This window comes from Neodiprion fabricii, chromosome 5, assembly GCF_021155785.1.
Source record: "Neodiprion fabricii isolate iyNeoFabr1 chromosome 5, iyNeoFabr1.1, whole genome shotgun sequence".
In the NCBI taxonomy this organism is placed as follows: domain Eukaryota; kingdom Metazoa; phylum Arthropoda; class Insecta; order Hymenoptera; family Diprionidae; genus Neodiprion; species Neodiprion fabricii.
Window position 1 is genome coordinate 16,607,682 of NC_060243.1, and position 22,887 is coordinate 16,630,568.

Sequence of the window (22,887 nt, forward strand, 5' to 3'; positions counted from 1 at the left end):
AACTTTATTGTTAATCTTCAACCCGCCAAATAACTCCTTTATAAATGTAAAACGACGCACGGTGCAAAAAAAAGGGAATATAAAATTAATTATGCATCCCCGCGCAGTGAAACAAAGCCACTATGCTACTTTGCTATTACATGTATATATATTATATATACACACGTTATATGTAAAAAGAGCGTTAATTTATGCTCAATTAATAAAACCACGATAACGCTGGTGGTTTTCCCCGTTATTTCTCAGTCTACCTCGATGCTAATTACGTTTAATGGCGCGGTTTCCTGTCGCTTAGGTCTTTTCCTTTATTGATAAAATTATTCATATACCTAGTTCAAGACTTCGCATAGTGTGGTTAAAATATGTTTGCTGATTTTTAGGGCACAGATATCTAGGTTGTTGACGAATGTTCCCACGCAGTCCTCAACTGTTTAAATTTTTCATAAAAATGAAAAAACCTATGCACAGTTCTGGGTAAAAAATGAGAATCAAGTCTGTAGCTGTAACGACGACATCGAGTACGTTTTACGGTTATTTTTGGTCGCGTTGATATTTGACGTCGGTGCAAGAATGAAACTAATATCAAGGCATATTCGATCGTAAAAAATTTACCCAACCGAAGAAGCAGATTCAATTTTGCAGTAACTAGAAGATTTAATACCGTAATAATACCGAAAATGCGATGCGGTAAATAAATCGCCTTCACCTTATTTTCTTGTGATTCGAATCATGTCCAAACTGTGATTTCAACGATGCCAATTTCTCTGGTATTTTCCATCAACCGTAAGAGAACTTGCATAATTTTTTTTTTTTTTTCTCAATGCGCACGGAAGGCAACGTATTTTCTCACAATTACTTATTCAGAGGTGAGTCGATGCCCGGTTGGGAAGATTTCTGCGGCAGCCTGCAGCTTCCTTCTTCGCGGAGAGTGCATTTGTGACATTTAAGCGTATGCACCGATGCATTGAAGCCGCGGCGGCGGCTAGGCACGAAGCGTCATTTAAATATCTCAAATGATTCAAATGCGAAAACGAGTTCTCAGGACCAGGACAGGTAGCCGGCAAGGAAAGTTGACGGGCGCTCGGCCGATTGTACTCGATTTTTAGAGGCGTATATAATGGGGGTCTTTGGGTAGCCGGCCTTTTTCCAAATTTACATACCGCGCATGCGGTTCGTATTCAAGGGTGTTTTTTTTTTCTCCCGCTTTTTGCTCACAGCGAGTTAAGCGCGATGAGAAAAATCTCGTTCAACGCTGCACCGAGAGAAATTTTTACTTCCAGTTACCGCTCAGTTCTCAACTATTTTCATTTTTTACCACGATCGAAAAATATAGTTCTAGGTACGAAATGAAAATTAGTTTTCTAGCTCTTACCGGAAAGTCTAGTATCCGTTACTATTCCTTCTCATTACGATCACTGTTGCTATATTTTCTTGTAACTGTTGCGAAAATTTAATGCTTGTGCAACAATAAATTTATGTTAAAGCCTATTTAACTAAAGAGTAGAGTAAACCGAACAAACTGATTTTGCGTTGCAATTGTCAAAAAAGGATCGACGATAGCGCAAAATGGTTATGCCCACCTCGTTTTTCCTAATTTCAACAATATTTAAGCAGCTTTTTTAACGATACCTTTTTTGCTGAATTTTTCTAGTGACTATGACAAATGAAATTTTTCTCAGTGTGACTAACCCGACAGTTCTGGCACTTCTGGTTTTTTTATGCAAAAGTATTCCCAGGGGTCTGAGTGATAAATTTTTTTTTTTCAAAATCGGATAGCGAGTTATTCTAATTTGCGCGCGAAATTTTGTCTTCTCAAGTCATCTGGGATCGATTTTTTTCTCGAGCTGTTCAGTCACTAAAAAAAGTCTCACGTGTACAATCGTTAAAGTCCACCTACAAATGATAAATTTACGACTCAGCAGTGGAAGTACATTATTGATATCTGTAATCTAACCAGGCGATTTGTGAGAAATTAATTCACGACTAGAAAATGAGCTGTCGTTGAACTTTCCACGTTTCTTTTGTCGTAAAAAAAGTTGAGGGATCACAAGAAAAATTATTAGAATTGCTCCTAGAATGAAAAGATGAGTTTCCACTAGATCCTGACGTTTTAGGGGCCAGAAAATCACTGACGACCATTTTTGGAAAAACGTCAAGGTGTGTGTGTGTGTGTGATCAGCTTTTATTCGACGATATGTCAAGAACGAATCAATGAATTTATATGATTTTAGCCTCAATCACCGGGGGTTTTGCTAGAATGGATCAGATTGTAGATTATACAATTGGCCTGAAAGTGTCCGAGTTATTTAAGTCACAAAATTGAAAGAGAAATGAAAATGATGTTATCCCAAAAATTGATAAACGGATCTTGATCTTGGTCCAAATCGACACTTCTCTCGTGAGCTCAGGAGTGATTAAATTTTGGATTTGATCAGTTTGGTAGTTTCTGAGTTATGACAATAAGAACAGCAAAAAACAAACGAAAATGACGACATCTCGAGAATGGATTAACGGATTTTTAAATTTTTTGCTTGAACCGACGCGGCTTCTCTTAGTTGTGAGACGATTAGTTCCGACAGCTTGCAAGTTATTTAAATAACGAAGTAATAGGAAAAAAAAAAATAGAAACCTTCATCCGACAATATTTTACCAACTCAAAACACATCAACGTCAGCCAAACGACCCAATTCTTAAGAAATTTTTTTCACCCGACTGTACATCCCAGGATGCATCCTTACGGGCTCCGTGAGTCGCGTTGCGGGGCATTTAACGCCGATTTGCATGCCTCGCCGGTATTAATTTCTCCGTTGAAATCGACGGTGGTTGATTCAGGAAAAGTGACGGGGGGTCGCCTCCGCGGCTTCGAGTGCTTCCCCGAGTCCGGGTGCAGAAATCACCCGTCTATGCAGATGAGCGTGAGAAGCCCGAGTCTACGGGTCGGGTCACCGTTCCGAGAGAAAAATGGCCGAGCTATGAACCGGAAGCATTCGCACACGTGACCCAGGCACACGGCTCACTTGCCCCTTTCAGAGTCTTACTGAGAACCTAACAATCTTCGTACAGCTTATTAACTCTCTTGTAGATTCACGAGTTCATGCCATTTTTCTGTAAGATGGTTCGGTATTTCTTTCGAACTGGAAAATAAATCGTGTCTCCAGAGAAATGATCAGGGAGTGGCTTTTATCGATGGTCCAATTCTATGACTTTGAATAGTGAATCTGATATAGGTAGAATGGTTAGCTTGTAAGAAAATCAGCAGGAAGTAATGGCAAACGAAAGAAGGGAGGATCAAAATACCAGGAATAGAAATTTTTTTGCTATAACGAACATCGTTGACATGTTATGGATTATTTTTCGACGAGGAGGCTGAAGAGAATGGCGAGATCGAGAGAATTAGAGAGGTGAGCAGAGATGAATACGGGTTTAGGAAGTGAAAAAATAACTTGCTAAGTGGATACGGTCATAGAAATCACGGGGAAAGAAAAAAGGAAACCTATCCGTTTATGAGCGTGATGAAGATGAATTGATGTACGAAAGATGAGAAATGTTCTCGTCAACGAACACGATGAAAGGGCCTGAAGGATTTGACCATACTACGTTTTATTATTGAGATAATTATCAAGAAGACTGGCTAAGAACATGATAAAGAACAGGAAAATAAATCGGGGAAGTGCGGTGAGAATTAAATAATTACAGTGTCAATAGAAATTTCTAGTTTTGTTACTGTACACAGTACCTAACTGTTTTCATGTATCGCAATACGGCGGAAAATATAAATTTTGGATAGGAAATGAAAATCAGTTTCGCAACTGTGACCAAAAAATGTTCGCTGTTCGTTTTCTTGGATATTTTACTGGTGAATTTTACCGGGTTATTGAGTCAAAATTCAATACATTTCCAATTATTTAATTACGACTTAATCGAATCTTGAGAATTTATTGAATTTTTGTACTAATAAGATACGACGATTTTCCTAAACATTTGTAAAAAAAAAACAAAAAAAGAAACAAAAGTTATCAACAAGAACTTGTATATCGATTTTTCATTTGAAATCGCTTTAAAATAAATAAATTTGGCTGATTTTGTTGGAACCAAGTATTTTTTGTGTATTTAGTAAGTTTGATATTGCTGTGTTATTAAAATCAAAATTAGTATGAGTGCAATCTTGAAAAATTAAATATTTACCGATACGACAGCCATGAACGAAAAATATCTTGGTAGAGTTGTATAGAATAGTCTTTTCAACACAATAAGCCATTCTGAAATACAATCGTACAATCTTTCGGATTTTCAACTATTCCAAAATAATCTGGAACCAGAAATCGATATCTAGATGTAATAATAATTTGTCTAATAATTTGAGTATTTTCTTTTGTTACACTCAAAAGAAAATTTTCATTACTTGTGAGAAAACGAGTCTCCAATAAGGAGACAAGTCAGTAAAACTCCAAACTTTTACGACGGACATGAAATTTTGACTATCCCTAAAGTTTCGTAAGAAAAGTATTTTCCTACCTATTCGAATTAAATATTAAAATTGGTATTGCATGAAAAAAACTTTCGTAATATTTTGTCCTGATTGATAAAAGTTTTGTCGAAATTGTATATATATATATATATATAGATATATTCAAACCATTTTTTACACCATGTTTCAATATCTGAATAACATTTTTCGCCATCATTTTAATTTATTTTTGCAAGCTGGTCTCATAGTTTAACTATATTCAAATTTTTCTTAGTGAAAAGCGTTGACGCAAGGAGTTCTTCAAAAACACCAATTTCATACACGATTTGAATCAATATCTTGAAACGTACTGAATACATCGAAACAAGAAGGAAAACTTTTGCTTCGCGAAACTTTGCTGATATTCGAAGTTTCGTATACGTCAAAAAAGCTCAGAGTTTCAAACTCCGCGCAGCCAGAGGCAGCGACGATTTCCACTGGACTGTTTGCACACACTCGACACGGGATGATTTATTCGCCATCAGGTATAGAGATACCTGCGCATACTTGGAGTTAGGCGCGAGCCAGATGACGATCAAGGGGTTGAAAAGCCCGGCTTAATACCCGCTCGGTTCCCGGTTTGCATCTAAGCGCCCGTCCCTCGTTTCCCGTGTCGTACTTTTCATTCCGGATGTTCCGAGGCCGTTTTCGTAGACAATGCGAGGCTATTATTACCCTCGAATCTCCCGCCGCGTGACCCGCGCACACATGCGCCCTTCTGCAAAGCGGATCCCCTACATTATGCGCGGCCGATATGCACGCTGCATCATAATGTCCAACTATATATGCATATATATATATATATATACCTACGTATAATATGCGACACGTTGCGATCGAGTCGAGCATTGTTCATCATTTAATTATTCTTTGCATTATATGCACGCGATGGTCAATATAAATGGTCGAAAACATTCCCTGTCTGTCTCTCCACTGAGTAGAATCCAATCCAGTATTTATAATTCGAGTATCTAATAAATAAATGTCCGAATCAATAGGCGTTGAATATGTTTGCGATGTACCTACTTAGTGGTCAGGAAAGGAGAGAAAACAATAATTCTTCGAATTTTGCTTCTTCGTAGAGGAAGTATTGCAATTGTTCGATACCACTATGAAATTTGTCAACTTTTTTTGCGAATTTCCGATTTTTCCTGACCAGTGCCACAGTGAATTGTAAGGACAACACAAAGCTTGCGTTAACCTCCTCATTGTGCGAGTTTAGCGTGGACTGATTTATGACAACTCGCATTACGATTGTGACGAAATAATTTATACACACTCTTGTGCCGAAGTAGAAGAATCCGTGTTTCGGGATTTCTTCGAATGAGCATGTTTGCAAAAAACATAAAAATATCAAAGATTTGAAAGAAAGGATCTATTTCTATGAGAGTTTTTTTTTTTTTTTTTAGAGGTATGCTGGTCGACTTTAAAATACCTCATACTTTACAAACGTTATCATAGTTTGTAGATATACTTAACTTATAGGCTACAAAATTCTTGTAACACGGTGAGGTTAGTTATGATGGATTTCTATATCTTTTAGAGTCCTTGACACAACCAAAAATTTGAAGCATTATGCATATTTGAGGAAAAAAATTGTTTTCTACTATTTTTTGTGAATTTACTGACTCAGCTTGTATAATACAGTGACTAACGTTTTTTTTTTTTTTTATTTATATCAAGAAAATTTTGAACGACTGCCAACCGTTTCACTTTTAATACTGTAGTGATGACAGTAAAAGAGTAAAATACTGGATTTCATACATTTCGTATTCGGTGAAAATTGGAAAAAAAATCAATATTAAAATTGTGTTTTTTGTCAATAATGGTAGTGAAAATTGGGAATCCGGAAATCGGATAAGCACTGTGTCTCATAAAATTTTGAAGCGAAAAAAAAGAAAAAAACGTCGATCAATGCAGGCGTTTGCAATTCTACACGAAACCCTCCAAGTCCATATGCGAATGTGACCTTCACCAAAATTCGACTTCCTGTTGCTTGTGTACTTTTTAAATGCTGATTGTATCAATAAAGTTGAATGATACGACCATTTCGGGCGCCTAACGTAAATAAGTGGCATAATTTAATGGATTAATCATTAGATTGCAATCAATTCAAACAAGCAGAGAAATAGTTGTATCATGTAATTTTGTACTGCACAAATATCCTCGTATTATGTAAAAATCGATGCAGTTTCCCGTTCTTTTTCAACCCTCGCTGTTTTCGTCGTTACGAAGCACCTTTGCATGCGTTATACACGTAACATATAGGAATCGACTCACCTGAGGATCGGACGTATGGGGGCGATCAAAGGCGTAAAGCGGTGCCAGACGATCATACAGGCCGGCACGTTCGTAGAGATCTCGGAACGGATTTTTCGTACTGAAGAAATCCAGATCGACATCAAGAATCAGCGGGGTATCGCTTTCCGGAAGGTAACGACGGAGAGACGCGGTGATCGCCGGAAAATCGTCCTTCTGAAAAGAATTTATCATGCGATGATTTTCATCGTTCTTCAATGCACAATTTATCGTTTCGGGTAGTTATTTTTTATTTTTTGAACTCATGATTTCTTAGCCGCATCTGTTTTCGAAACCGAGTTTATTTAAAAGCTTCAGATCGGCAATATTATGAAAGCTAGAAAAATCCCGAAAAAGGTTAGTTCGGTAACATTTCAGGACTATACTTTGGCCAAAAATAATCGCCGAGTTGGGAAACCTTTTGGAAAATATTAATGAATTTAAATTTTCGGTCAAATTGGTTCTAGGGAAAATCTTATTTTTCTTGAAGTAGTATAGTCTGTTTTTTGATTTATGCGGTAATTAAGGGTGAAAACTTACGAGGCCACGTTGAAATATTTTTTGCTCAAGTCGGTTTGGTTCGTGTCTCGTTAAATATTGCGCCGTAAAAATCGAGAAATATTAATATTGACTAAGGCAAAGAATATAAGAATCTGATATCATTTCGAATATTCAAATTTTACGTTATTTTCAAACAATCAATGCGTATGCAGAAGTCAAATATATGTGATAAAACACTCGGTTTTGACGCAAGTTTTCTATCCTTTTTTTTTCAAGGAGTTTCTTTTCTCTTTAATCATAACTTAGGTCGGGAAAATTATTAGCGACAAGTGAAATTTGACTTTTGTTATCGAACGAATTGTCTCAATAAAATGACAAAATCTCATGTGCTTATATTCGAACGAGATTTGAAAAGAAAAAGAAAGAATAGAAAAATCGGATGCATTTTTTCGGGCGTGTTTTCTCCATTGGTAATAATATTCGTATTATACCGCTGTTATTCTTTTTCTTCTTATTAATTCTTTTTGTTTACGGGGGTGAAATTTATACCGGGCCAAAGCTGAATCGCCCCCCGTTGGAAAAGCCGTTGGTCGACTAATTTTTTGCACACGCAAATGTAAAGTTCCGTACAGCGGCGCGTATAATATACGAGTATGTATGTGAGAGCAAACGTACCAGAGAAGCGTGACGAGGATTTCCACGTGGGTTTTTGCCTCTCTTGTTTTTTTTTTTTGTTTTTTTTTTTACTTTGCACCGTACTCTCTTTTATTTGCTATCGGTATAACTGGCAAAAAACAATGACTGCGCTTAAATTAATCCGCGGTATGTATGTACCAAGTGATATACCTATACCTGGGTACATGTGCATATACGTACACACACACACATACACTAAGGTTCCCTTGGCTTAAACCAGGGATCAACAATTTGCATGCGCGTTTACAATGAAATACTGAGAGAGGGACGGCGAACGGCAAACGGAGGGATTGAAAACAAAGAAATAGAAATAGAAAAGGCGGGCGGGGGGTGGGGGGGGGAGGGAGGGAGGAAAATGAAAGTACAACAATAATGATGATAATAATAATAATGATAACAACAACAACAACGATAATACAACGATAAATACATGTATGCATAATGTATATGTATACGTATGCGTACATCGGATGCGCAGAAAAAAAATTACCCCGATTCAGTTTTATATCATCAGTATTCTCGCATACAACGTATATGTATATATTATATACATGCTGCATGCTGGATCTTTATATCGCGATTGCCACTGACTGCCTGCACAATTCTCCGCACAAATAATACACGTATATATATATATTATATATATATATATATATATATATATATATATATATATCATAAACCTATATAACCCAAGCGAGAAACGGATTTACATAGAGACGGAATACCTGTTTGTATGCAACGCGTTGATTTGTACATCGGCTTTGTCGCCTCAGTCCGTGCAGTTCCGTTACTTTTTTCGTTTTGTCTGGTATTTTTCTTTTGGATCGTCTCTTTTTGCATTCTTCGTTCATGAATTTTTTCCAACGTAACAGAAAATATTTCTTATGGAGGTTTTTTTTTTTTTTTATTTCCCTCTCTTTTTAACTCTCGTACGTTTTCAACTCGACCAGCTATTGCTGGGTACATACGATACATGAGAAATCCGTAACTCAGTATCAAGTCGTGGAAAATTTTTTCTTCGCTATTACTGCTTCTGCACGTGATTATTAGTACATTGTGTTACGAGTGCGGAAAATGGACGACTTTCGACGAGTGCGAAGTTTTCAGTATGAGCCAAGGCGAGCGTTGTAAAAATACGAGTCAGGAATTGCCCATCCACACATATGACACACGATAGTTTTTTTTTTTTTTATAACGCTTATGGAGGAGAGTTTGATTTGAGAAGCAAACGAATGTAATGTAACAATTTTGAAGAAGCAGATCAAGGGTAGTGAACACGTCCAGAGGTACAAGCCTAGTTTTATAAAATCTAACTTCGGGTTGGACTTACAATCGGCTCAATGACGTCACAGGGGGTGTATAAAGACGGCGTGTAAAATTAAGTAATCGGAAAGCACGCGTGCACCAGGAAAGTCCTAGTGTGTGAAATTGAGAGTTTCGGCTAAGCGCTTGCGCCAGAGTCATTTCACCTTACTGTTCGGAAATGGGGCATTTTACGCACGCTCCGGAGGCTTTGAAAATCTTACTCTCCAACCATGGGTGTGAAAAAGAGATTTTTGCCATACGTATGTGTAAAACGGGATTTTACACCCGCAACATGGATCGTAAAATCATGATTTACGTCTACTTACAGCAAAAAAAATTTTTTGTCCTAGTAGTCCGAAAATGGGACTTTATCCCCATGCCCGGATCATAAAATCCACATTTAACGCCTAGGTAGGAAGAGAAATATTATTCGCATCACTGGAATAAAACTTCAAACCCTTGATACGAAAGGAGCTAGTTTGCATCACGAGCGTAACGATTTACATCCTCGTGCAATCACGCCGAGCACTCGAGTGGAAGCATTTAAGCTCTAGAAGTGAAAAGTACTATTTCGAAAAACAAAAAAAAAAATTTCAATTTTATAATAAAATTGTTTGCCAAATTTAATCGTTTTTCATCGATGACTGATTTAATGGTTCACTTTTTGGCGATCATTTTTCGCGTAGTAATGCTTTTTCAAATGGATGTGATTTTTTGCTTAAGATTGTAGAAGTTTTTATCTACTTTATTCACCGATATGAAATTGACACTGCCAAAAAATAACATTTTCCTACGAAATTTTGTACAAAAATTTTTTCTCTGGTTTCAAGATGTTGATTTTCTTTCCATCTGGTTAGAGAGATAGTGATAGATGTTAGATCATTGACGAAGGATCCGTGAATTAGTGATAAAGGACTGGAGTGAGTGAGCAGGATGACAATAAAAGATATAATTTACTTGAGAGAGATATGAGATTTTTTTTATTGGATTTTCTGTATTGCGAGAAATTAAGTGGCCTTAGTAAGATTTGATGTCAATGAACCTAGGAGTAAGTCTTTCAAAATTGGCCCCAGTTATTTATTTCATCGGCATTTTCACGTGTGACTCAAAAAACCAACGTTAATATGATTTTTTTTTTTTTGAATCTAAAGCTTATCAAAAAAATGCTACATAGCTTAACACAAGAAATTTTTTATTGTTGGACTTATATTTTCTGTGAATTTTGGTGTTTGACAACGAAGAATTTGCGAATAAAATTATAATTACATTAGAAACCATCCCCCTCCTTACTTAATACTACGATAACATAAAAACTAGAGCCAATATAATATAATCGAGTTTTGAACAAATTCGTTAAACGATTCTACAAGAGTTCACAGAATTTTATTTCCCGTTTTTACGGCCAGTGGTTTTTCTTATTTTTCCGGCACAAAAGACTGTTGACATCATCACGACTTTTTGTAGAAGTTCGGTAGATACTCTTTAACAAAAATTCAGGAAATTTCAATTACAACTTTTCGGGGTACCTACATAATTTTCGGATTTTTTTTGCTGATAATTGGCAATAATCGCAATTTCTCGTAACATTCCATCGTTTTCTACGAAAAATTTGAAAAAATCAAAAATCCCCACGACTTTCCCACGTTTCGTGGAATCTCGTGAAAATCGTGTTCGCCAAATTGTTTCAATTCGTTCAGTTTAGGCTAAAAAAAAATGTACAATCAAAGACAGAATTCATGCGATAAAAAGTTTCGTGGCAAATCTATAAACGAAGTAACGTTTAAACGTGAAAAAAAAAAATTAGCCTCCAGTGAACATTTCGCGACGATGAATTTGCTGAACGCCATTTCAAGCCTATAATTATTACGAGAATATATACGACTTCCGATGCGTCGCGTAATGTACATTATGTAAGATCTTTGGACAGTGGCCTAATTTCCACGATGACATCACTCTGGCAGTGGGACAGCTGTGGAGTCAGGCGTCATCATCTCGCGCGTTTGTATGAGGAGGAGGAAAAAAAAAAAAAAAAAAAAAAACCGAACCCCATCCGCACGTTCCGTCCCTGCGGCGCGGTTCGTGCGTCCGATACGAATCGCGGGAGATTTTTTTCATCTCGTTTCTTTCAATTTAAAATTTTTTTTCTGACGCTTTTTTTGCGTTTGTCTCTCTCTCTCTCTCTCTCTCTCTCTCTTCTTTGGCTCGTAGAGGAAGCCGGGTCTCTTTTATGGATGTAACCCCTTGACGGTGACGAGCAAACGACTGTTTCCGGTCGAGTCACGCGACTAATTCGAAACCGACTTATGCGCGACCCGTATAATGCAGATGCCATCATTCCTGCATGCTCTGATCGCGATTTAACGGTTGGCACAGTCATGGGGAGGGACCGAAACTCGTTATGGTTGTTATTAATTGTTCCAAGAGTTTTATTCGCTATCGGTAAATCAGTTGACCGTAAATTTTTGGAAGGAAATTATTTTTTTCCGACAGTTTGCGCTCCCCAAAATTAATTCAGTACTCGATGCTGTGAGAAATGATAGACTCGAATCAATCAATCATTTTGTAACTACTTCTTCAGATCGTAAATTTTTCTGCCTCTTTTTCCGTAATTCACTTAAGAGTGAAGTAGTTTTGACGATTTTTTTTTTCGATCGTTTGTAAGAAAAAAAAAGTAAATTTCCAAACTCAAAAATGAGTACCAATATTCTTTTAGGATATTGTGATTTTTAGTCTACCCCATGTAAAACTCTTGCATTGAAAATTTGAAAAACTGAAGTATATTTTTGGTAATCTATTATACACATTGTTTTTTTGCTCGGAATTTGATTTTGCAATGGAAATTTGTGTTCTGAATTCTTGCTGTAATTTACAAATTATCAGTAGCAACCAAGCGAAATAGTCGTCAGAGAGAAAAAAAAAACGCAAAATTTTCTGTGATATCAACAGTGTTTCAACTACCGCAAAATTAATTTCCTTGTTCACATCGGGTCGTTATTGATCTGGACCAATTTTTACTGTACTAGAAGAATTGTTGCTGCTTTCATTAGTTAAATCTTCGTTGGAAAAGGCGACATCAGCATTTGGAAATTATCGCTGAATCCTACGATGATTGTAATGAAATTCCGCTCTTTAATCCAGTTCCTATTTTATTGTAAGAATTATTCGTCGTTATGAAAAATGCAAACGGTAAAATAAGCTGATCGATTTTTACGAATTTTAGAAACTACAGTCAACTAATCGGATTTGAAAACTGCACCGAGAAAAAATAAATTCAGTCACACGAACCTGTTGCAAAATTCACTTTTGTCAAACAAATATTCATCTGCTCGACATAAATTTCAAAAAAATTCAACAACACTTCCTCGCTCACGCCAAAATTTTCTTACGTATGAGATCCGTAATCAGACAGAATTCATTAGTTTTAACACTGAGAAAAATTTCATCTGTTATAGTAACTAGAAAAATTCAGTAAAACAGGTATCGTTAAAAAAACTGTTCGTACCCAGAACTATATTTTCCGATTGTGGTAAAAAATGAAAATAGTTGAGGACCGAGCCGTAACCGAAACTAAAAATTTCTCCCAGTGAAACAAATTGAATCATTTTTTTTTTTTTAATGTATACGATTCTTTTCGATCTACGACTTCACGATGAAGCTTGCGAACATATCTTGAACATCTCGGTTCGTCCGGTTCATTCGGACGTTGATTGGAGCAATTTTTTGCACGTATCTCGAATCCCCGCGCTTGCTAAGAATCCGAATACTCAAAAAAAAAAAAAAACACCAGCGTCGAAAAAATAATCGCAAGTTGGCACGGCTGGCGTTTTATTGTGCCGAAGTCAATGAATTGCGGCGAGACCATATGCGAGCTTCTGGGTTGGTTTGCCCTGGCATTGGTGTCGCGGTTTACACCAGTCAAGCATTGTTTTAATTAACACCGCGAGAGCCGCTGCGGCACACGTGTCACTCCGTCGTTCTATTATGTTCGAAGCTTGCAGGGGTCGAGGCTTTGCTCGATTTCGTTCCAATCAAATTCTTTTAGAACAATGCGACGCTGCTGTGGCTGGGATGTCCATCTGTTGCTGCTGATGCAACGCCGAGCTGTTACTCACCTCTGCACTAAATTTTACCGAAAACATTATTGCTCCGTTTGAATTTTTTATGTTATATGCAAACTAGACCGTTTCAGGTTGGGATGACACTTCTATTTGTTTATTTATTTACTAGAGATTAACGGGATGTAGGCACTACATGTGTAAAAGTATTGAGTGGCATAATGGTGTAGTACAGTTTTCAAACAAACAGCTATTCGTTCTTGAACAAAGCTCTAGAGAGGTTTTTTATGGTATAAAAACTAGCGTTGTATGGATCAAACCTATTTTCAGTCTCGTTACGTTACGATGATAGACGGTCAATCACGGAGTAAGAATTGCTGTTCGGGTTTAGGGAGAAATAGTTATTGTTGTATCGTAAAATTCTGTTTGGAACAAAAGAACGAAACCTAGACAGTATTTCGGGACAATCAATCACGTTGCTGAGAATTTTATACGTAAGAGTTAGATCAATTGTTTAAATTGCTGAACAAACAGAGGGTATTTGAAGATTTGAAGAAATATTGGAGTAATGATGATCAGTAAAATGCATTGGATTGCTAGTCTTAAAAGCTACAAAACGCAAAAATAAGTTTTTTAACTTTTCAAGTTTGTAAATGTTTGTATATGTATAACGTTTCAAAATAATAGACCAGTAAATGAAAATTGGATAAATGAATAAACTATGAAGTGTTCTAAAAATTCATCCTTTACTAAATCTTTTAGAAAAACGTTTAATAAAGTTAATTTGTTTCGTAGCTTTCGGAACAATATAATCAATATGTTTGTTAAAATTTTAATTACAATAGATAAAATAGACACCAAAATCTTTTACTTCAGAAACTTGTTTGAGGAAAGAATTATCCAATTTTTATGAACTAAACTCAGAACGTTGAACACGACTACCGGACAAATTTTTTCTCTTATTTTTGCTGAACCAGAAAATAGTCTGAGCATCAGTTTTTCCGAATCATAAAGATTCTTCCGAAGCATAGGATTTTTACCTCAAATTCAAAAGGTGAATCATGCACTATGTGACCATTATTCATCGGAAATAACTCGTAAAACTAGTCGAATCAACAGGGAAACTCAGTTATTTTACAACATGTGATCACTTCGAAATGAACTCGTACTCTACAAATATTGTGATTCTAGATATTACAGATTGATACCCGAAAGACTTTTGCTCGAATAGTTATAATACATCATTTCTATGGCTGTAAGAATTTTGAGTTAAACGTAGGGTGTTTTAATTTGAAAAAATAAAATCATTTATCATTCCCTCTCAAAAATAGTGCTAAACTAAATAAAATGTGTCTGACATCATTTCTATGGCTGTAAGAATTTTGAGTTAAACGTAGGGTGATTTCATTTGAAAAAATAAAATCATTTACAGCCATAGAAACGATGTATTGTAACTATTCAAGCAAAAGTCTTTCGGGTATCAATTTGTAATATCTAGAATCACAATATTTGTAGAATACGAGTTCATTTCGAAGTGATCGAAATATTTCCGAGTCAAGGTAAAAATGTAGAACGATTGAAAAATAAAAAGGTGGCGATATTGAGTTTTAAAAATCGCCAAAATCTGTTTCATAAAAATTTCAAATATCAATTGTGAATTTACTACCTTCTAACACGCTGTTACTAAGCTTATTGTGTTAACCTTAGAATGGTAAGAGAGGGTGAAAAAAAGAAACACCCCACGCGAATTTAAGCTTCGCACCACAAAAGAACGGCTTACCTTTTCGTGTTCCGCTTACTGATTTTTTGTCGCAACGTTTTTTGGAACACACGCAAAAAATTTTTGGCCGACGTGATTCTTTGTTAAAAACAAATAAATATAGACCCCATGAGGCCCTTGACTTTACGATGTACCCGAGAGATGGTATTCACAAGATTGGGACGTTTTTTCCTCCCGTTTCGGGAACAGGTAAAAAAAAGTTAAAAATACACTGAGAAAAATTGCATTTGTTACAGGTAATTAGAAAAATTCAGTAAAACAGTTATCGTTAAAAAAAAAAGAACTGTTTAAATATTGTTGGTAATACGAAAAACGAGGTACGCGTAACCATTTTGCGCTATCGTCGATCCTTTTTTCGTAATTGCAACGCAAAATCAGTTTCTTCGGTTTACTCTACGTTTTTAGTTAAATGAGGCTTTGACATTAATTTATCGTTCCACAAGCATTAAATTTTCGCAACAGTTACAAGAAAATCTGGCAACAGTGATCGTAATGAGAAAGAAGGACTTTTCGGTAAAATCTAGAAAACCAATTTTCATCTCGTACCTAGAATTATATTTTTCGATTGTGGTAAAAACTGAAAATAGTCAAGGACTGAGCGGTAACCGGAACTGAAAATTTCTCTCGGTGTAACGTTATTCGTTGTGTGGTTAAAACTCAATATCGTGACCCCGACCCTTTGTTTTTCTTTTCTTTCTACATTTTCGCCTCGATCCAATTTTTAGCGCCGATATATTGACTCGTTCTTCAAACCTCGGCACAAAAATTGAGTCAGATCCATCAGATCGTGACGGGCTGAAGTTACGAGATGTCGATGGATCAGTATGCAGGTTCGGTGTGGGCGCATCCGGTGCGCGAGCGTATGAAACGCATGAAACTCATGAAACGCATAGCTCGCATCCGGTCTCCTCGACATGTCTCTCGGTGGCAACCTCACGTTGCATTATGTATCCGCTTGTCAATTCCACCTTGTCATCGAGATGATAAGAATAGAATTATTAGAGAATTTCATAGGAGCTTCCCTTTCCGGTTAGAGGTTCGATATCCTTACCTGCGTCATTCGAGTCGCGTCGCCTCTCTCCTGACTTTCATTTCGCCCCCAAATTATTTTACGTTGCTCGGAGACGTTTTTGTTCTATCGTTTGTTGAATCGGTTTTTTTTTTTGACGCGGTTGCATTGTTATTGAGAATCTTCGGAAAAATTGTACTCGTGCAGTCTGAACGATTATTATTGACGAACCTGCAAGGAGGCTGGGTTGAAATTTCGAATTTGAAAAGTTCCCAAAGCGCCGAATTTCGATTCATTTTTTAGCGGTAAGACTCACAAGTAAAGGAATAAAACTTTGAGGAAACGTTAAAGTTTCGAATGGTTCGAAATCTGACGCTCAAAATTCCGAAAGGGCAGATCTCCGACAAGTCAAAGTTGCGAAAATGCAAAAATGAGGAAATTTGAAATATAAGAGATCGAGATTCCGAATTATCGAGGGTTTTCAGTTCGGTGAATTTTTGGCTTGGTAAAATTTCACCACTTCGATCTTTCTTTGTTTTGGATTTTTCGTATTTTACGTTCGGAATCTTGATCATTCTGATTTTCGATTTTTCTGATTCTATACACCAACCCGTTGAGTAAACTACACTGTGTGAGTATATTTTAATTTTCGGAATTTTCCACTATCCGAATTTTACTTTTCGGAACTTTGCGCTATCGCAACTTTAATTTTCGGAATCCTGAATTTCGGAACTTTGAGCTGTCAGGCTTCCGAACATTCGAAACTTTGTTGTTTCGTAAAAGTTTGATTTCTTTACGTCAAGTTTCTCCAAAAAATAATTTGGAATTAGGTGCTTTCGGAATTTTTCAAATTCGTAACTAGAACTCCACCCTGCCTATAGATATGAATTTGCAGGTGTGCAATATCAATGAATATCCTGTTTTATAGTGTATGTCTTAACCCTTTTAACCGATATTTTTGGTGCAACTCTTACGACCAAACCTTATCGAATACCTATATACGAAAATACCAATCAACAGCGAAATGTGCAGTTACATGATTATTTCATTGACAATAGTATCCCTCATTTTACAGTGGTACAGTAAATTTCAGTGACATTGGGTGTATAAAGCACTTGGTCGAAACCTTTTACAAGATTTTTGAAACGTCAACCAATATCCGTTACATGCAGCCTGAATTTCGAACAAACGGCTGAATTGGTTTGGAAGATAATCGACTATCGGATAGAGATACGACAGAATGTTTTGAAATACCTCTTGACTTTAGACTAAGAAATGGCGGTGGCCGGAACTTTGAAGAAATTCATAATTCTCAAAATTATCTAGACGTTTTCTTAGAATTTTATACACAATCTTTCGTTTTCAATTAACTGTAATTTACGATGTCTTATTTAAATATAATTAATTTCAAAACATTTCACTCGATTATCCCAATAATTTTTATCGCTTATACCAAACCGTTCATATCACTTCCAAATTTTTTTCTCACTACAATTTGCCCCGATCCCTCGAATTTGAACATCGAACAAGCTATAAAACGAGCTATCAAGGACCAGAATTGCGATCAATTATTCTCGCCTGTCGCAAAAGAGCCGAGCTTTTCTGTTCATCCGGTGATTTTTTAATCCTTTTTCGCAATTTCACAAGCGCGAAAATATTATACTTATAGGTAATAAATATATATTTGTATATAAATATATGTGGAATAGCTGTTGTCAGCTGGTTAGCCGTAATGTTTCTTGACTCGTTCGGCTCGCTGGAGGTACGTTCGTTGTATCGGTGAGTTACACGATAAAAAGAAGTAGAGAGGAGAGCAAAAATAAAAAGGACGTAAAGAAGGAGAAAAAAATAAATAAATAAATAAAAAAAAAAAAACAACAACGAACCATACCAGACATCGCGCCACGTTCCACAACAACGGACGGGCAAAAACAATGCATCGATTTGCATGCGGCAATGATCGTCTTAATTGCAGCTGGCCGGCTGTCTGAACCCCCGGTTAGCTCGCGACAATTATTCTCCACCATGCACACACACTCGGCTTTCGACACTCGGTCTCTTAATTATTAACGAACCAGCGCTGATCCCACAGCCTGCCGTTATAGGTGTATATTATATATAATACATAGGTACATGTATTACATGCATCTCAGGTTCGATGTTGGCGAACCAACGGCGAGGGGGATTTTTTTTTTTTTTTTTTTTTTGTCTTTGCCAACCGACGCGAGTTCAAGCCAACTTCTCCGATTGTTTCACGGTTGGGGAAAAAATTTTGTCAGATTTGACACCATTTCAACACCGCGTGTAGTCTCAACAAGTTCAATCCGTTCGTGGTGTTGAAGGATTACTGTATTTTCTATCTGATTAGAAATAAAAAGGAAAAAAAAAAAACAACGTAACGAAAGAATTATTTTATTCAAACTTTAAGCATAAGAACAGTATTTTATAAGATTTTCACCCTAAAATTTTGAAAATTCAGCCATTGACAACTCGTTTTTGTGAACTGGATAATTCGTGATAGCTTTATCTGAAATCAAAGAACCAAATATATTCAATTAGTGGGTTAATATAGCTAATGAGTTAGAGAAGGATTTTGTTTTTTTTTTGGTCGCAACTTATTTTACAAGGCTAGACGTGGTCTATATTTTACCGAGAATCGTACTTTCTTGCATACAACTCTGCCAAATATTCAAATTTCAATTTTTTTTCTCCAATCCTCCGTTCAATAACTAGCTGTGCTCATTTGCTAACTAAATGTGCTTGATTTTTTCATTTCAGGCAAAGCTGTCAGTTATTGTTTTCTCATCAGGATACCGGGTACTCTGCAAACCATTTCTAAACCATAGATTTATTAAAATTTTTGGATGAAAATTTTATGAAATACCGTTCAAATATTGTTCTGTCATATGCTTAAAGTTTGAATGAAGTGATTCTCTTATTATACTTAAAAATGATTATAGAAAATATACTTTTGTTAACCTTCGAAACCTCACCGGTGTTTGTTATTAATACAGAATCTAGTGACACTAAATGATGTCACATACATTGATACCGAACTGAGTTTAATTGTCAAGAACTATGATCAACATAGGATCATCTCTGAGGTGTTAAATTAACGTTTGGTTGAATTTCTAGTGTCACCGATTTCTGTCGCTATGTGTTAGAGGCTACACAGACGGTGTAGAACACCGAAATTAGTCGCTTTACTTGAAATTCAAAAATTCACCTCAATATCATTATTAGAGATATTTCACTTTTTTTTTCTTTTGTTTTTCTTCTTCAACTTCACCAGATTGTCGTTGCAGTGTGTTACAGTTACGAATTTACAGACGACGTACTCGAGTAGGAACCTTGTGACGTGTCATAGGTAACCACAGATAGTGGGTTGAAATCCCAAGTAATTGATATTTTTTATTAAAAAATAAATTATTTATGTGTTTACATTGATTTGAAGTTAAGCGTTAAGTTTTGAAGTGTGATTTTGTGCATTTAAAGTTTTGGGAGCAAAATGTACAGAATTCTCAAGTAAATTTGTAGTAAGGTACAGTAATTGAAATGCACTCTCTGCTGGCGCGGAAAAAAAATGTATCAAAAAATGTAATCGTGTTATAAAGAAAGTCTAATAGAATTATTTGTGCCGTAATTTACTCTGAAACCAACCAGTGTATAATCTAAGGTATACTCATAACGATGTTAATAATTATTAATGAACACCAAAAAAAATTTCCTTAGCCACATCACAAGTTTAGTTTTTCATTTTCCTCGGTGTTAAATTTAATATCCATAAATTTGACACCCAAAAATTCAACTACGCATACCACTGTACTTTACTCTATGAATTTAATATATAAACTTTACACTATGTGTCGAAACTCTGCCAGCCGATTCGTAACTCATTTTATATCTGAGACTACACCGAGTAAACAAAAAATATTTTTTGCCTTTGTCACGAATTGTATTTTCTTCATGTTTAGGTGCAAAAAAGTCAAAAAGCTTGCTTCAATTTCGTTATAGTGATCAGACTACAGATCAATTATAAAAACGAACTCCGGACACTTGTAACTTTTAATTTAATACGGCTTATTCTGAAAAAATTTGTCACAAAATACCTTATTGTCGCTTTACCTGTTTTGTCTTACTTTATTAAAGCGATCGTCGGCTGTACATTTAATTTGGTAGTTATGTACAAGTTATTTCTTATTAAAATTTAAAGTATAGTTTATCTGGATATGAAGAAACAAAGTTTTCGGAATATAATAACAATTGTGTATGATTTAGAGGTAAAAGTAATGACATCGAATAATTCATCACTCCGTTAAAAAAATCTTGTTGACCGGTATAATTTGAGTACTTACTGCTGTTTTTTAGAGGGGACTGTTGAAACATTTCTTCGTTAACGAGTACGGTCATCTTTGCACCACTTATACGATAAAAGTGAATTGAATTATGAGAATTTTCACTTCATGGAATTTATTCCTAGAATTCGTCACCATTCTTTAATTGGTTGACGTGAATTGGACTGCAGACTTGGGTTCGAGTCGATTACAAATTTGAGGAATACTACTGACAGAATTAAGAACTTCAATTTCGTGCGTCAAATGCTACTAAAGAAAATTAGAGAACACATCGAGAATTTGTTCAAATGGAACGAGATAGTTGATCAGTAACTTTTAACACAGAGTTGAGAAAATATCGTACGAATATACAATTAAGATTTTGGTGAGGAAAAAGACGTACATACAAATAAGTAAAACGAAACCGCAGATTGATTCGTGTGAGTATATATTGGAGAATTTTATTCTGTTAACATAACGATCCGATTGTTTTCACAGAAACGATTGGGAATTATTTCATTTGTAGTACGAATTCAAATAACTTTTTCGTACGGAAAGAGGTGGAAAATTTGTATTGCAAGCAAACATGCTGTAAAAATCCGACATAATTTTGTACACGATATTTTAGATTATACGCTATTATTTTGGGTATAAAAAAAATTCATGGATTCGTCGAGTGACATTCGCAATGTCGTAATTACTATATTGTTTCTACAGATTTTTAGCAGATTACAATCAAATACAAAGTATACGTCACAAGGTTGGAGGTTTTATTTTAAGTTAAAAATAGTCTTTTTGTGTCAAAGATTTTATCAATTAGAATTCAATTTCATTTTGTGACATGAAGCATATGATGTGCCTGTGTTGATTTATCGTACAGGTTTTACCGCTGCACCAAAAAAAAAACCAATGTTATAATTGCGAGTTATTGTTTTTTTGTTTTGTTTTTTTTATTTTTTCTTGAGAACGATGGCTCGAAGGTGAGTTGAGAGTACGATTTTTCACGAGATTGAAATCTTGTGTAGCGACGCGTTTTTAGATCCAAAAATTTTCAGATCGTCTTAAATTCATTGAATTGTAACGAAATCAAATTATCAACTATATTTTCAAAGCTTTCAATTTGACAATATTAATTCTAAATTACGATGTAGCATTGCAATTGATACCTGCTAAAAAATATACAAAATATTGAGCGAAACTAAATGTGTCAAATTGTCGAAAACCTACCGGTTGCATGTTGAAAACTGGCACGTAGAAAAAAATAATACATTGCACAGGCAAGTATTTGCAAGGTTTAATATCCCTGCAAGTTGAAATAAAGGACTTGCCAAATTGGAAAGAAAAATCTCTGCTGTTTCCATATTGAGCCTACAAAATTTCCCGGCTCGGCAAGTTATTTCTCTCCATGGCACAAAAGTGAACGATTGACCCTTTCAGTCGTGCATTTTTCATCTGCACCGATTTCGATGAAAATTTGGCACTCGGAGGTTTTCGGGGTCGCTGATTACGAATCTGGCATTAGATTTTTAAAATTCAAAATGGCGGATCCAATATGGCGGACGTGAAATTTCAAATACTTATTAATTCTACTAAAACTTTGTAATCAGAGGTTTTCTGGATCGCTGATTACGAATCTGGCATTAGATTTTCAAAATTCAAAATGGCGGATCCGATATGGTGGACGTCAAGTTTTATATCTTATATCTTTCTGCTCAATATTTTGGTCTGAATTTAGTCATTTGAAGGATTTTGGAATGGCTGATCACGAACCTGAAGTCATAACTTCATAATTTCTAAATCCAAGAATGCAAATGCCATCTTATCTTTCTTTGTCTATATTCGTGTCTCTCTTTCAACCCTACCCGGAACTAACGACGAGGACGTGGAGAGCATCTAGTTCCACCTATTTGTTTGAATTTTCTGTTTTTTTATTGTTTTTTTCTTCTACTTGTTTTTTTTTTCAATATCCCTATTATGACGCACGCATGCACATATATATATATCAATGATAATGATAAGGAACCACGGATTTTAATTATCTTAAATTTCACCTCAAATTAACTGAAATATTTATTTCTAATGTATATTTGAAGGAATATACCTGATAAAGTAAGATTTTACGTGATTGAAATTTTTATAGTCACATTGCCCAATTGGATCGACTATAGGGGATCCACCATTTTGAATTTTAAAAATCTGACCTCATATTCGTGATCAGCGATCAAAACACCCCAGATACGTATTTTCAGAGGCCTTGGTTCGATACTAGAGCTCTGAGGTGATTTTTTAAAGGATGGGACCGTAGCGGTCCCACTATGACTGAAAGCGTTAATAAGGGTGAATTTCTGAGTCGTATTAACGACGCAAAATTCCGCGGAGAATTAGGTGTATACAAGGAT

At 35.8% G+C, this 22,887-nt stretch overlaps 1 protein-coding gene across 1 annotated transcript in view; it reads right to left on the reverse strand.

The window, feature by feature from the left end:
• LOC124182706 (UPF0489 protein C5orf22 homolog) overlaps nt 1-22,887 on the reverse strand; it is an 801,650-nt gene that overhangs the window by 309,761 nt on the left and 469,002 nt on the right. Inside the window, exon 5 of the mRNA XM_046570295.1 lies at nt 6,788-6,982. Within this exon, the coding sequence (XP_046426251.1) occupies nt 6,788-6,982 (195 nt within the window). The remainder of the gene's footprint in view (nt 1-6,787; nt 6,983-22,887) is intronic.